The 16817-nt window shown below is 46.2% G+C and overlaps 1 protein-coding gene and 1 long non-coding RNA gene across 2 annotated transcripts; one reads left to right on the plus strand and one right to left on the minus strand.

Annotated features, from left to right (window-relative positions):
* Nucleotides 1-445: 445 nt before the first annotated feature.
* tmem38a (transmembrane protein 38A) lies at nt 446-9424 on the plus strand. The gene is made up of 6 exons (XM_056277140.1): nt 446-1050; nt 3397-3553; nt 4325-4509; nt 4702-4789; nt 6003-6120; nt 8501-9424. Exons 1-6 carry the CDS (start codon nt 927-929, stop codon nt 8711-8713), a joined length of 885 nt encoding a protein of 294 aa, XP_056133115.1. The 5' UTR covers nt 446-926; the 3' UTR covers nt 8714-9424.
* Nucleotides 3413-6041, minus strand: LOC130110146 (uncharacterized). Its single transcript, XR_008810028.1, has 3 exons — nt 5941-6041; nt 4329-4597; nt 3413-3587 (listed from the first exon to the last, which is right to left on the minus strand). It is a non-coding gene; the product is annotated as an uncharacterized LOC130110146 (long non-coding RNA).
* Nucleotides 9425-16817: the final 7393 nt, after the last annotated feature.

Consider the following 16817-nt stretch of genomic DNA (forward strand, 5'->3'; position numbering starts at 1 on the left):
TGTGTAAGGATGGCATCCTTGGTCTTTGCCTTTGCCTACATTTCCCATAGAGCACCAAATCTACGCTCTGTTATTTCATGTGCCTAAAGTAAAACAGATTTGTTGCATTCTTCTGTAGCTCAAAATACAAAAATACACAAAATATCCCCTATCAAAGAATGTAATGAATACCAGATAAACGTGTTTAGTTTATCCGGAGAACAATTTTTTATCATATATTCAGCTACATATTTCTGATATTTAAAATCTATAGGTATTATAGTGATAATAGCCTTTGCAGACCTGAATACGTAATTGATCAAGTGGATGATCGTTTTAAGTAAACAAATCAATTAAACAAGTAGGCTGCACATAATTGCACTGTTGATCTTTTAGTTCAGATTTAGGGAATATCAAGCCAGGCAGTGATGTAATTTCAGACGTCTATGATTACTGCGCCATTTTTTTTTCTTGATGCCATTTTTTTTTTCATCCTCTGGAGGAACTAGCTTGGCAGCCTTACGGCCTGCTATACAACATTATGATACTTGGACCAAATCAGCTGCTCATGATCCAGCCTCATTAAACGATCCCGTATTGACACAACAAGGTGCTTCATACACGCACGCTGGGCGAAATGGTCGAAACGCGTGAAAGAAAACCCGCACGGGCGAGCGCGATACAGTCCATGGATGGGGTAATAACACATCCCTGTAACATCTCCCCGTGATTGCTGAACCGAAACGTAGCTTTTCTGCGATCCATACGTTGAATCGACAGGGCATCGTTCTGTAAATGGGTTGGACAAGTAAGAGCAGTCGGCGGTGGGGGGGAAAGATGAGGAGTATTAATAGGGAGGCTTGAGTGTCAGGGCTTTTTTACCCGGGCAGACGGAGAAGGGGAGAATAGGGGGGCAGCCTCGTTGCGCATCCTAAAATACATCAAACATGGACGTGCTGGGAGTTCTCAATTTGAGCGATTTCCCCCAAGTTTTTTCAAAAATGGGAATGTTTCCAGTTTTTGATCTCGCTTATTACATCGTGTCCATACTCTACCTCAAGTATGAACCAGGTGAGTGCGACCCCCCCCCCCCCGCTTACTTGGTTTTATCTGTTTTCATTTAACTGATGATTACAGCCTGTAAACAGATTGTATGCTTTGCCAAATGTACATCCTTGTATAAACACAGTATCACTGGGGACTGCTTTGTAAATGTGGGCTATTACCGTCTTACCTTACAGCAATTAAAGGCCTTTGCATCAAGGTGAACTGCTTTACTATGCAATACACAAACAAGTGCAAGCAACTAGGCTATTCATCTTGCGGCAACGTTATTTCAAAGAATGTTTTTTCTCTTTTGTGTAATAATGAACGTCTGCTCTTTCTGCAACCTGACGGATTTGCCCTGAGAAAATTACTGTAAACCTCACCCTTGAGTGGATTAATCCGTGCAATGCAGCTTTGTTTAATGCCTGAAAGTTTTCAAGATTTTGCTCTTTTTTACCAACAGAGCCAGAGGAGCATGACATTTGATAGAGAGCCTGTGCATACCAGCAGCTTTGCCGGCCAGGCAATAAATAGAAGGGCTTAAAATAGACATCGGTGGGCTTCAGACCTCCCTGTGTTCACTGAGCCCAGACACTTGTGGAGGAGATAGTAAAACTTCAGTGTGGGAGCCCATTGCAGCACTTGATTTACAAAGAACAAAAGCCTAGGGACACATCCAAGAGATACTGTACTGTCATAACTGAAGTCGTTATTGTTAATGATCACCATTGCATATGTTTGAGTGAAAACCTATATGTATAGTTATATTATTATTATTATTATTATTATCATTATTGTTGTAATTGAAAGAGAACAAGGAGTGGTCCAAAGGAATTGAATCGAGTGCAACTGGACTTGGTATATATATCTGTGAAGACGTTTCGCCTCTCATCCAAGAGGCTTCATCAGTTTGTGCCTTTCTGACTAGACCAAGCTAGTCTGGCTGGCTGGTCTCATCACCAGCCAGACTAGCTCTGACTAGACCAAGCTAGTCTGGCTGGCTGGTCTCATCACCAGCCAGACTAGCTCTGACTAGACCAAGCTAGTCTGGCTGGCTGGTCTCATCACCAGCCAGACTAGCTTGGTCTAGTCAGAAAGGCACGAACTGATGAAGCCTCTTGGATGAGAGGCGAAACGTCTTCACAGATATATATACCAAGTCCAGTTGCACTCGATTCAATTCCTTTGGATAACAATGACCTGGATGAATGAGAACATTCACAGACAACAAGGAGTGGGTTTTGACTGAGGAAGTAAAGTTTTGGGTGATGGCAAATGGAGAACACCCCCCACAAAAAAAGAAAAAAGAATCCAAAACAAACACAAAAACAGAATATCATTGTCAGATTACACCATGCAAGATCTCAAATCTCCTCATGTAATGGTAGTTACCTTCTCATTTGGATCTAATCAGCAACAGATCTTTTCTACATATATCGATGTATGTTTTAGTATAAGAACAGTATTCACATATAATGAGTTCTGAACATACTTTCCGGCCTTACATTTGGGAGGGATTGCCACAGGCGTTACTTGCACCAGAAATAATTGTTCTGTAAGAGTAACAAGAGGCGTTCATGTATACTGTTCTTGACAAGCATGGGATTGTAGTTACCTAATTCACTCTGCATTTTGGAGGAGCACATGAATGAGCTTGGGGCTCGATGTTGGTAGAACGAATTGGCAGCCTGTAAGGATCAACGCTGAAGCCAGGCCCAACAGTTGGCTGAGGTAACAGAAGTAATGGAGTAGCTTGTATTTATAGGACGGCATTTTGAAGGATCAGATTGCTTTCAAGCTGAGGCGCTAATCACACTACAAACCCGATATACACCTGTTCCTGGAAATCTCTACAAGCACAGCATTTAGGCTGCGATATCTTACAGAAGTAGATTCATGTCACACCATCAGCCTCCATGTAATGTTCACTATTGTTTCATTGGCAAGTCTTTGGGATTTGTTATAATGCGCCACTCACTTTTTGTATCCTGTAGAGATGGTGAGCTGGTAAATGGTTATTCACAACGTGAACAAAATGCCAAGTCAGCACTGGTTTATGATAATATGCTGCACCACCAGGGTGTGCAGCAAAGTTGCCAAATGCACTCTGAAAAGTATTCAGAGAACAATCAAACAGAGCACGCGCACACACACACACACACACACACACACACACACACACACACACACACACACACACGACCAAATGTTATCAACACCTTCATCACTGCATATAACCCAAAGAGCACATACTCATGCATACTGCATGTTACAGCAATTTCTTACCGTTTTCTGTTTGTTTTTATTTTCAAATACTTTGATTGTATGTCAGTTTCCTTGCATGTGAAAGGACCGTGTGTGTTTTTACAGGGTCAGTGGAGGTCTCTCGGAGGAGTCCTGTGGCCTCCTGGCTGTGTGCCATGCTCTACTGCTTTGGGAGCTATATCCTGGCAGACATCATGCTCGGGAGCAGCCCCATCGACTATTTCCAACACAACAGCCACATCCTTCTGGCCTCCGCTGTTTGGTGAGAAACGCCTCAGAACGGTTTTCCCCCCCCTCTGAAAAAGGAGATAAAGGAGTTTGGACTCTATCTGTGCTGTTAAAAAGTTCACTATCAAAGGCTCCTGTTTGTGTGATAGCTGCGGTATCACCAGCTTTGGCTGTGGCAGATAAATTTGGCCTCCCTGCATGAGTCAGTAGAGCTCATCCAGGTCATTTGTGCAGGACAGGATGAGACAAAATGAAGCTGTACAGAAAACAACTGAGTTTAAAAACCCAGTCTAAACACTGCGTGTTATAACATGTTCGCTGACATGTTCATGTTTCTATGTGACAAACATCTTCTTTTGGAGCATAAGAGACAGTGTGCGAACTGTTTTCTGTTTATAAATGTGTCCACCCATCTAGCCACAGACATTGGTGGGAGATTATACTCTATTGTGAAAGTTAAAAGATCAATTGATGTGACTGGTGGCTACCATAAACTCTGTCCCCATTTTGGACCTTGGACCAAACAGCATCTGTCCCACCCTGTCGTCTACTGAAACGGAAGTGAAGTTTAAAGCCTCCTTATGAGGAAAAACAGTGAGGAGGCTTTGAGTGGAATGTTTCTAATAGAAACAGTCATGTGTTTACCAATGACTGCGTCTACTGTCAGATCATCGAACTTTTAGACACAGATCTCATTTTTGTGCTGACTGCAAGTCAGTGATTAATTTATTCACGTCGACATCATAGTCAAGTCAAGTCAATTTCCCAACGAGAAATGTGTCCTTGTCTACATTTGCCAATGCAGGTACCTCATCTTTTACTGCCCGCTGAACCTCTTCTACAAATGCGTGGCTTTCCTGCCCGTCAAGCTGGTGTTGGTCGCCTTGAAAGAAGTTGTCCGCACACGCAAAATCGCCGCCGGCGTTCACCATGCCCAGCACGCCTACCACCACGGCTTCTTCATCATGGTGATCATCGGCTACGTCAAAGGTAACTGCCCCCCCCCTGCCACGCGCCATCTCCCTGACATGCCTCTGTCACAGGGGCAGTGTCCTGGCAGGGCCACGTGGGCACCATCCTGAGACAAGAAAAAGAAACCAAGGAAGTTGAGAGCGGTGATGCAGGACAAAGACTTTTTTTTGTTGCCCTAATTACTTTCATTTTCTATTTTTATCTACCCAGGGTCTGGAGTGGCTCTCATGTCCAATTTTGAGCAGCTGCTGCGCGGCGTGTGGAGGCCTGAGACCAATGAGATCCTGAACATGTCATTGTAAGTGTGTCTTTAGGGCCTGATGGGTGTTCGGTGGGTGTGATGGGTGAATACACTCGTCTCCTCAAGTGTGAGGCAGTTTTTAGACCCCTGTGTAACCGAAGCTGATATCCCAGTCTGAAGGAAGGGATTAAATAGAAGGTGTGGTTCCATGTATAGCACGCTGGCAGGGGAATATGGTTTATAGCACCTCCATTGTGTGGTGAAAGTTAGACGAGTAGCACACTCTCCACTATAAACTGGGTTAACTGATCATGTGAAATTCCACACAAAAAATGTTTCTTGTCACACACGTTTGTTAAACGTTGTTGGTGTAATATGCAACCGAACACCCATTTGTCACCCACCCAACGAAAAACATCAAAACCAACGAGTACACGTCTGTTTAGTGGGCACAGGGAAATCATATTTTGAATTCATAATTGTTTCAGAACAATTGCAGCGTGAAAACACTATGTTGTGTACATAGGAGCAATGATATAGTTTCTAGAAGTATTCGCAAAGGGAAAGTTCCCGTTTATTTGTGTTGAAGGAAAGCCATAAGAACCAGGCTGTTGGCTGGTTTGCTGTGGTTTGCCAGCATAAACAGCGCAGCCAAGTGTTGAGGGCTTTATGGTGCATGTTGCAACCATTTTAGGTTGCCCCATAACATCTATTTGATAGTTTGCTTGATTAAAGCATTGTTAAATATCTTTACACACCACCAGTGAAATCAGATCGAGTCACTTTAACTGACTTTAATTCAGTTGCCACTGCAAACCATTGCATTTCTTTCGGGGCAACTTACTTTAACAATATGCGAAAACAAAGTCATGCAAGTAAACCAAACAATCTGCCATTCTTTTAAACTCACATATTGTAAAAACATACAGGCATATTAAATTATTTTTACTCCCTCGTTGATGAACTTTCACGGATTGGTTGATTAATGGCAAACTTCAGGGAAAAAGGGTTTGCTTTTGTTAGTAAATAAATAAATAGATAGATAGATAGATAGATAGATAGATAGATAGATAGATAGATAGATAGATAGATAGATAGATAGATAAATGAACTCAAATTTCACCTAAAAATGATTCAATCTATTTCTCTTTTTTTTTTATCGGAGCTATTCCTAGTCCTGATCTTCTATTATCTATGGCAACATTTACCTTTATTTGTCACGGAGCGTGTGAATCCTGTATGTTAATGAGTGTTTTGACTGTCTCTCCAGCCCGACCAAAGCCAGCCTGTACGGAGCCATTCTGTTCACCCTTCAGGAGGCCCACTGGATCCCCATCTCCAAGAGCACCCTCATCCTCATCTTCACTCTGTTCATGGCCACATTCAAAGTAAGCTCATCAGTCCACTCCTGTCTGCCGGGGCTTTCTATTCACCCCCCCCCCCTCCTCACTGGCTCTCAGTGGGGCAAAGGTTGTTCAAACAGATAGTAAATGTAATGTAAATACGTACACAGGTCGGGGGTTCATAGCCTGTGACAAAAAATCCAGGTGTGTTTGACCATTTATAAGAGAAGGTTGTGAGCATTTTTGTATTGCTGTTCTACAATGCCACTAGGAGGCGCCATGCAGCCTGCTGAGCACTGTCATACAGGCTGAATGCTGGGATGTGACAGCTGAAACCAACCTCTGCAGACAAGATGGCGGAAGATTACTTAGAAGGCAGCGAGTATGAATTAGACTGATGCTGCGTTCACGCCGAACGTGACACCCAACAGTGTTGCTCTGTGACAACAACATGAGAAGCGTGAAGACAGTTTGCTAACATCAGGAAGTCTGCTTGGGCAATGGCTGCTGAGCTAACGCTAGCTCATCTTTCCCAGTAAATTTATGCTTGAGCATGATGTACTCTTGTAATCTATTCTTGTAGTTGGCAAAACAATGCCACACTGACATTTTCAAACTTAACATATGGAACTTAAATGAAATGGGACTCCGACCACGTCCTTTTGTACCCACCTGGCTTTGAAAGGGAGAGACTTTCTAGTAGCCCTGCTCTAAGCTAATTGGTTCATTATAAGCAAAATTATCATTCGAGTGACCATATCCCTCATTTAGTAATTTAGTGTATGCCATTTTTGTGTTGCGCAATATCGCCTCTTTCAATTGACTTCATTGATTCTAACTACTAGTTTGGTGTCATGCACAATGGCATTTTCAATGGCAGTGCCCACAAAATTCATCAGTTCTGCTAAAAATCTGATTTTCAGAGATGTACACTACCGTTCAAAAGTTTGGGATCACCCAAACAATTTCGTGTTTTCCATGAAAAGTCACACTTATTCACCACCATATGTTGTGAAATGAATAGAAAATAGAGTCAAGACATTGACAAGGTTAGAAATAATGATTTGTATTTGAAATAAGATTTTTTTTACATCAAACTTTGCTTTCGTCAAAGAATCCTCCATTTGCAGCAATTACAGCATTGCAGACCTTTGGCATTCTAGCTGTTAATTTGTTGAGGTAATCTGGAGAAATTGCACCCCACGCTTCCAGAAGCAGCTCCCACAAGTTGGATTGGTTGGATGGGCACTTCTTTGAGCAGATTGAGTTTCTGGAGCATCACATTTGTGGGGTCAATTAAACGCTCAAAATGGCCAGAAAAAGAGAACTTTCATCTGAAACTCGACAGTCTATTCTTGTTCTTAGAAATGAAGGCTATTCCATGCGAGAAATTGCTAAGAAATTGAAGATTTCCTACACCGGTGTGTACTACTCCCTTCAGAGGACAGCACAAACAGGCTCTAACAGGTACTATTTGATGAAGATGCCAGTTGGGGACCTGTGAGGCGTCTGTTTCTCAAACTAGAGACTCTAATGTACTTATCTTCTTGCTCAGTTGTGCAACGCGGCCTCCCACTTCTTTTTCTACTCTGGTTAGAGCCTGTTTGTGCTGTCCTCTGAAGGGAGTAGTACACACCGGTGTAGGAAATCTTCAATTTCTTAGCAATTTCTCGCATGGAATAGCCTTCATTTCTAAGAACAAGAATAGACTGTCGAGTTTCAGATGAAAGTTCTCTTTTTCTGGCCATTTTGGGCGTTTAATTGACCCCACAAATGTGATGCTCCAGAAACTCAATCTGCTCAAAGAAGTGCCCATCCAACCAATCCAACTTGTGGGAGCTGCTTCTGGAAGCGTGGGGTGCAATTTCTCCAGATTACCTCAACAAATTAACAGCTAGAATGCCAAAGGTCTGCAATGCTGTAATTGCTGCAAATGGAGGATTCTTTGACGAAAGCAAAGTTTGATGTAGAAAAAATCTTATTTCAAATACAAATCATTATTTCTAACCTTGTCAATGTCTTGACTCTATTTTCTATTCATTTCACAACATATGGTGGTGAATAAGTGTGACTTTTCATGGAAAACACAAAATTGTTTGGGTGATCCCAAACTTTTGAACGGTAGTGTATATCTCAGTTGTATGAACTCTTTATTTTCAAACATTCACATGAAATGTTAATTTATATCAAAAGCTATCTTCTGAACTGTATTTTTACCTAGGGTTAACGTTTCCTTTAAGTACATTTATAAATATATGCTGGCTGTGAACCTGGACAGTCCCACCCAGAATGATTTATGGTACCAGTGAACTTTCCCCAGTAAGGTCCCAATACTAATTCCATCTAATCAGTGGTTAAGCAGCCAGTTTGAGAGTCAAAGGGAGATTTAAGGGTTTTATTTCACGATACCCTCCAATCCTCCTAGGTGGTGATGACTTCCCGCCACTCCCATGGCTCTCCCTTCGCCCTCATCGAGTCCTGGGTGTGCCACCTGCTCTTCGGCTCCCCTCTGGGAGGAGGTGAGGAGGACCACCACCACCACCCTGCTCCTGCCCCCGCCATCCCCTCATCACCCCTGAAAACCAAGGAGGAGCTCAACGAAGGCACCCGCAAGAGAAAGTCCAAGAAGGCAGAGTAGGATGTCACAGAGGAGGGGGAGGGCTGTGTCCTCCCATCCACAAACTGTGTCTGACCTCACATCATGGCAGAGACACCATGGGCTTTCCCATTCCTTGCCAAGGAAAGGGGCAGTTTGATGTTTACCAAATGAGGCCCTTTCTATTCAAGCAAAATGGTGCTTTTCTGCATACTTCATAGTACAAGGACTCTGTAAATACCACACCAAACGTTTCACACTTTTAACACATCAGTTCAGCCAGCACACCTATGTATAAATGTACCTGCTTTAACATCAGTGGAAATCCACATTTGTGTGCAACAGTATGCTGGAATCCATGTTGTAGGAGAGACATGGTTGGTTTAGGATGGCCTCTGTTCCAAACTAAGTATTCGTGCTAGCAGCTATCAGTGGTCTATTTCTTTTAGTTCAATCAACCTTATTTCAATACAATAAGTAATTACATAAAAAGCATAGTCTGACTCTGGATCAGAATATCAAATGTGAATAAAAGCAATACTTGGGATGAAACACTGCTGCTCTTTACACAAAGATAAAGACTACTTTATGTCTTATAATAAAGTAATTATAAAAAGTGGCATCTTGGTAGCCCGACATTTAATACAGAAAGTTCAGTCTCAACTGAGTGACTGAGGAAGTCACTTAGATGAGTGATGAAACGTTTCTCTCAATAAACGTACCCAGATGAACTGATTCTATGATTTCCTTACCTGGATTATTGAGCATGCATAAAGACACTTACTTTTAATATCTTTTATGTCACATTATTTGATATCTGTACAGCAGAAGTGGTGCAACTATTATCATCTTGTCATAGATGAGTAGCTCACATAGCTATACCTGTAAAAACGCCCGTGTCCAGGAATGTCAGCTGCCACCAGCAGAATATAAACATCTGCCTTTGATTACATAACCCTGAAGTCGTTCGGGGTCAAGTAAAAGAGGTCAATTTGAGGTGACGTCCTGAGAAACCTAAGAACCTACTGCCCTTCTGACAAACCTTTGTGTAGCAGGCAGTAAAGCATCGCCGATTAACTTTACAGCAGGTTGTGACACTTGACCTTTGCCCTTACAGTCCACACAGCAGTAGATGAGATCATGGAGCTAAAACAAGCATTCCCTGCCTTTCCCCGCCGTACAATTCACAATTTCCACATTGAAAACAAAACCAGTGACAGTTACATTTCAAAGTGAGAACCATCAAAGGTACAATTTTGAAGTTTTACACAAACGTGTCATTTTTGATACATTCTACTGCTGGCGTATTTACAACAATAGCTAACACTCCAATAACCAAATCATGAACACTTGTCTAGTTGCTCGTTTTAATGGTTACTGACAGGTAGGATTTATCCACAACTATCCATATCACCTTTTCTACGTAAATGATAAGGCACATGGTGATTCACATCTTCATCATAGAAGCCAGTTGCAGAATAGAAAGAAAGAAGGAGAAGCAATAAGGCAGACAACTGTTGTCAGAGTTGAATTGTTCAGCGATTCTAGTGTGTATACCCAGTGCTAGACCGAAATAATTGTTGACTTTACGGAGGAATAAATACACAGTGAGGCGTCAGTTGGTCTCTTACCGGGGTCAAACGTAGAAAGACAAACTTTATTGACATGCGCACTGTTATATACGCACAGATCACATGTCAATCTCAGCGCATTTCATTGGCTGTTATCATTGTCCATCACACAGTACCCGCATGTGCTCATTAAGTTTGCCTGTGTTAATTAATACAAAAATATAGATTTACTTCTACAATTGAGAGCACACTTATTTCATATATACGAATGTAAAGTACTAATAAGACACGTTAGTCCCTAGCTAACGGGTCTGACCCTTTAGCCGAGCGGTTAGTGATGTCGCCTTGTGGTGCAGTACACTCCGTATCGAATCCCGCACCGGGCAAGAAAATAACCGGTTACACGAATAGCAAGGTTGTTGAGACTACGAAGTAGCTAAAGCAGACTAGAGTCCCAGCTCTCAATAACCAGGATCATCCTCATAATTGCGGACGTAACTTGATATGTGTAACTTGAAACGTTTCACCCGTTTGCTGGTAGGTGCAGGTAAGTTTGTCGACAATTCTGTGCATGTCGTTGACATTTATCCATGGTAAATCTTGCAGACATCGTAACTGGTATGACCGCTGCAGTAGAAACCGGAAGTCAGTGGACTACAGTTATGTGTAGAGCCGATTGGCCGTGTCTGTGGATGGGAAGCCAGATGTGGGTATGTGTCCTGATCGCTGCACTAGCGCCTCCTCTGCTCGTTTGGGGCGCATGTTCGAGGGGGGGACTGGGGGGAATAGCGTGATTCTCCCACGCGGTACCTCCCCCTGGCGGAACTCCCCATTGTCAAGTGAAAAGAAGCGGCTGGCAACTCCTCATGTATCGGAGGAGGCATGTGGCAGTCTGCAGAGAGGGGATGGAGCAGCTCCTGCTCAGAAGAGTGGGGCAACTGGCCGGGTACAATTGGGGAAAAAAAAGGGGGGGGACATACAAAAAAGCCACAAAAAACAACAACAACAGACCAAATAATAATGTAGCGAGCTCGGGAACTGCTACAGCCGGGACGCGAACCCCGCTTTCCCGCACCACGGGCGGCAATGTTAACCAGTCGACTGGAGGGTCCCACACGTCGGCAAGGGCCTACCAAGTCTATCTATCCGTACACGTTGCACTAATAATACTGTAAACTACAGGAGACTCACTGGCCGATCGGCTGGGGGTTGGCCCCTTTAGCCGAGCAGTCAGCGACATCGCCTTTGTTTCATTCTGTCCCGTTCGTTACTTAACCCTACAGAATGGACGGGTAAAGCTTTACTTGCTTACTTATCACTTTATTAACACAAATCCTAAGGTCATACAGTTCAGTTACTTTCATCTCTAGCCAGCGTCACTCGCGATCTGTGTCACACTCTAATTGCTCCCCGGAACCACATACTAGGAATAACAATCCTAGTTATTACAGCCTTGTGGTGCAGTGCACCTCGAATTGAGTCCCCCAGCGGGCATGTTGCAATAATATGTTACTGTGGCGATACACAATTGACGATAGATTCACCAGGGGCTGCTGCTCCTTTAAGGCAGACGTTCAGAGTGCTGACGTAGGCACTGCTTAGAGTTTTCCAGGAAGTGGAGCCATGTTTTCAGCAGCCTAACGGTTAGCTGGTTGCCACAAGCGATTGTGTTGTATCGGTGTTGTTTTGTCGAGTCAATTCCGTTTACTTGCCTCAACCGCTAGGCTGCTAAAAACATCATAGACATATAGAGTAGACGCCGCATTGGCTGTTGGGGCGCGAGAAATACGGCAGCCATCTTGGACCGGTCATCCTACGAGTTGCCTACCAGCAGAATACACGACTGAGAAAGATGCCAGAACACTGTTCAGCATATTCCTGCTCCAATCGACGGACCGTCGAAAACAGGGCTCGGGGGATTACTTTTCACAAGTAAGATTGAACATCACTATTGGTTGTATTTTGTGAATATAATATTACTGTACTGTATTTATGTCCAACTGCGAAATCGTAGCCAGCTAGCTAGGCTATGCTCAGTGCCGGTGTTCACCCGGCTATGAACTGAGACATTATAAGTCATATTCCATAACACTGACTTTACAACTGACAAAAGAATGCTATTGTACAAATAAAACAATATTAACGTTACTGGTATTATATTGACCAGCGAATTCTACACAGGTGGCACAGACTGTATTATTCACATGTAATCCATCCTAACAACAGTAAGATAGGGGAGAACCGGGCCGAAAGTAACACGCCGCGAAATTAGCACAGAGCTTTTTTCGAAGGAAACAAAACAGGACGTGACGCAATTAAGTCAGTGTGTGTGTTTGTAAGACCTCTCCCTTCTCCCAAAAAAATTGGCGCGATACGCGGTTATTTAAACAAGTTATAGAGCGAAAGCTGTTTTTTCACGCGGTAAGTAAAATTACGTGATCTGAGGTTTTTTTTTCGAATTGCGTTTCATTCTTAGAAGTTCCGGTAAATGACTTTATGTTGCTTTGTTAGCACGTTTACTGTCTCGATGACAGAATAGTTTTAAATCGACAGGCTAGCACAGTTAATATGCTAGCCAGGCTAAATGGAGAGGTGACCTGAGAGGGTCGAACGTACCAGCGAGGGGAGGGACGAAAGTAACGTAAATTATTTCCCTAGCAAGCTGCAAGTTAATGTATTTTATTGTATTATACTTACAGAATAGTACAGTTAAGGTAATTCTTTTCAGCCTACATAGCCAATTGTTTTTAATTATTTGAGGACTTACCTTGCTTACGCCTTCACACAAACTGCTATTCTCCAAATGACGACAAAGACCAATTAGTTCCACGTGATGGCGGTGTGCATGAAGGTTAGCGCAAAAGCAATTGGTGAATTAAAAGAAATGAACAAAAGCGCGAATGGCTGATTCAAATATAATAACCAACCTCTATCACTGACGTTTTTGTGAAAATGTTGAAAAAATACAAGGCTTGTATCAAAATTGCGTTACACAACATTGATAAATTGGCGCTAAGAATATTTATTAGTCTATGAAACTCAAAATATTGCCTTGTAGAGCCGAAGGAACGGAGAAGACCGTAGGTTCACACTTTAGCCGTGTAGGCAACTTTCTTTAATCCACGTTAAATCAGAGAGATAACAAAACCACAGCTCGACTGAGCGGAGGCGACAAGAATCATCAGAAAACTGGCTGGACAACCATAACTTAACCCTGCGTTAACCTGCCAGGGCAACCCTGACTTAACCCTTAGTTCCTGGGGTGAATTCTATCCCCAATACGTGTCCACCACATGAGCCTCCCCAGAATTCGCCCTAGTAATCGAAGTCAGGCAGGCGCGGGGGGACGACCGGCCGTCCGCAGCGGCTCCGGGTAACAGGGGCCGGAGTGTCTCTGGGAGGCATTGATGCGGGCCTGTGGAGGTCGGCCTGAGGAGCAGAAGAGGCAGCGCGGGCCTCCACGGGGGGAGGAGGCGGAGCCGGGGGACAACCGCGATGAGAAGGTTGGGCTAACTCCAACGGCTGCGTCAAGTCCAGGTGTGCGGGTTTAACTCGGTTCACTGAAACATGCTCGGCCGTGCCCCCAAAATCCACCACCAGGTGCTTAGTTCCCCGTTCCAGGACGCGGAAGGGGCTGTCATAAGGGGGTTGCAGAGAGGGGCGGTGTGCGTCGTGACGGATGAACACGTAGTCCACTGACTGCAGACCTGGGGGCACCTGGGACACCGGAGCGCCGTGTTGGGCGGTAGGGACAGGTGTGAAAGCTCTGACCCCGTCCAGCAAGGAGGCTCGTTGGTCCACAGCTGACCAGGGACGCGTTGCGTTGGGCATGAATCGCCTGGGACTCGCAGCGGCATGCCGTACACCAGCTCCGCAGAGGGGGCTTGTAGATCTTCCTTCGGGGTGGTCCGCAGGCCCAGCATGACCCATGGGAGCTTGTCGACCCAGTTGCAGTCCTTGAGAGTAGCCCGAAGCGCAGCCTTCATGGACCGGTGGAAGCGCTCACATAGGCCGTTCGCCTGGGGGTGGTAGGCGGTAGTGCGGTGAAGCTTGACGCCCAGAGCCTCACCCACAGCATTCCATAGCTCTGAGGTAAACTGTGGCCCACGGTCAGATGAAAGGTCGGAAGGCGTACCGAAATGTGAGACCCACGACCCAATAAAAGCCCGGGCCACATCAGCAGATGTCAGGCCAGCGCGTCTTCCTGTCCACCACAGTGAAGAGGTAGGTGAACCCATGGGAGGGGGGTAGGGGACCAACCAGGTCGACATGGACATGGTCAAATCGTCTCTCCGGCACTGCGAAGCGTTCCAGGGGCGCCTTAATGTGGCGGTGTATCTTAGCCCGCTGACAGGCAACACACGAGTCGGCCCACGCTTTCATGTCTCTCTTAAGTCCCTCCCACACAAACTTAGCAGAGGTCAGGCGCACGGATGGCTTACCGCCTGGATGAGAGAGGCCATGCACAGCTTCAAACACGGGGCGTCTCCAGCTGTCCGGGACGATGGGCCTGGGCTGTCCTGTGGAGACGTCACACAGGAGGGTGACACCCGTGTCGCTGAAAGGAACGTCCTGCAGGCGGAGCCCCGTGTCGGAGGTCCGGAGAAGGAGGATGCTTGGGTCCGTGGCCTGGTCAGCGGCCATCTGTGCATAGTCCAGGCCTAGGTGGACCACTCCAATCAATGCCCTAGAGAGGCAGTCAGCTACCTGGTTAGACTTACCAGCAACGTGCTGGATGTCGGTAGTGAATTCCGAAATGTAGGAGAGTTGTCGCTGCTGGCGAGCGGACCATGGCTCGGCCATCTTGGACATGGCAAACGTGAGGGGCTTGTGGTCCACGTACGCAGTAAACTCGCGGCCCTCTAGCAGGAACCGGAAATGCCGGACGGCGAGCCAGAGACCGAGGAGTTCCTGTTAAAAGTACTATACTTGCGCTCTCGGGGTGTAAGCTGGCGACTGAAAAAGGCCAAAGGCTGCCAAGCCCCCCCCACCCACTGCTCGTGAACCGCACCAACAGCATAGTCCGATGCATCCGTGGTTATGGAAATAGGCACTGTAGGTGAAGGAGGCGCTAGCAGTGTTGCCTGGGAGAGCGCAGCTTTAGTCTCGGTGAACGCACGGTCTCGCTCTGCTGTCCAGTCGGCTGCCTGGTTGGGGGACTTGCCTTTCAGCACCTCGTACAGTGGCGGGATGATAAAGGCGGCTCGGGGAATGAAGCGGTGGTAGAATGTCACCATCCCGATGAACTCCCTGAGCGCACGAGCTGTTTGGGGGCGCGGAAAGGCCGCCACCGCTTCCACCTTTGAGGGCAGGGGGACCGCCCCGTCCCCAGTGATGCGGTGCCTGAGGAAATCAATGGCCATCAGCCCGAACTGGCACTTCGCCGTGTTGACGATCAGCCCATGCTGGCTGAGGCGTGTGAAGAGGGCGTGAAGATGGGACAGGTGTTCTTCCTCGGAGGTGCTGGCGATGAGTATGTCGTCCAAATAGACGAAGATGAAAGGAAGGCCACGGAGCACTGAATCCATCAGCCGCTGAAAGGACTGGGCCGCGTTCTTGAGTCCAAATGGCATTCGTAGGAATTCAAATAGGCCGAATGGGGTAGTCACCGCTGTCTTGGGGATGTCCGAGGGGTGCACGGGAACTTGATGATAACCACGGACCAGGTCGACTTTTGAGAAGACGCGTTTGCCAGACAGGTTTGCAGAAAAGTCCTGGATATGCGGGACAGGATAGCGGTCGGGCGTGGTGGCGTCATTTAGTCGGCGGTAGTCCCCGCATGGGCACCAACCTCCATCAGGCTTAGCGACGATGTGGAGTGGGGACGCCCATGAGCTGTCAGAGCGGTGGATGATCCCCATGCGTTCCAGGTGCTCGAACTCAGACTTGGCAATGGCGAGTTTGGCAGGGTCGAGACGCCTGGCTCTGGCGTAGACCGGGGGCCCCTTCGTAGCAATGTGATGCTCCACCCCATGCTTAGCAGTGGGTGCAGAGAAGGTAGGCTGGGTGAGGTCAGGGAACTCAGCGAGGAGGCGGTTGAACTTGTCTGCCTCTGAGAGAGAGTTGGCTAGACCTGCATAGGCCGCTTCCCCCCGCGTACATGCGAAGGAGGAGAAGGTTAAGGCGTCGACCAGACGGCTGTTCTGAATGTCCACTAGCAAACCATAAGCGCACAAAAAATCAGATCCGAAGAGGGGAAGCGTTACATTGGCCATGACGAACTCCCACGTGAAACGTTGTCCACCAAAACACAGTTCTACAGACCGCACGCCGTAGGTGTGGATAGGGCTGCCGTCAGCCGTCGCCAACTGGGGGCCCCGCTCCCCGCCCATGATGTCGACGTCAGTAGCAGGGAGCACGCTTCTCTGTGCGCCCGTGTCACAAAGAAATCGCCGACCGGAGATGGTGTCGAGGATGAAGAGTAGCCTGCTCGTATCGCCAACACTCATGGCCACTACTGAGTGTTGGCCCTCTCATTTCCCGTTGGCCTGTAGTTGCAGGGGGAACGGCACCGTTTAGCTTTCGCACCAAATCGAGCGTGGTACATACAGAGTCCAGAGGGCTTGTAGCGGTCT

The sequence above is a fragment of the Lampris incognitus genome, chromosome 3 (genome assembly GCF_029633865.1).
Source record: "Lampris incognitus isolate fLamInc1 chromosome 3, fLamInc1.hap2, whole genome shotgun sequence".
Taxonomy (NCBI): Eukaryota; Metazoa; Chordata; class Actinopteri; order Lampriformes; family Lampridae; genus Lampris; species Lampris incognitus.

Coding starts and splice junctions, on each gene's coding strand:
- tmem38a (XM_056277140.1), top strand. CDS start 927: ATGGACGTGCTGGGAGTTCTCAATTTGAGCGATTTCCCCCAAGTTTTT. Junction 1,051..3,396: donor CTACCTCAAGTATGAACCAG/GTGAGTGCGACC, acceptor GTGTTTTTACAG/GGTCAGTGGAGGTCTCTCGG. Junction 6,121..8,500: donor TGTTCATGGCCACATTCAAA/GTAAGCTCATCA, acceptor CAATCCTCCTAG/GTGGTGATGACTTCCCGCCA.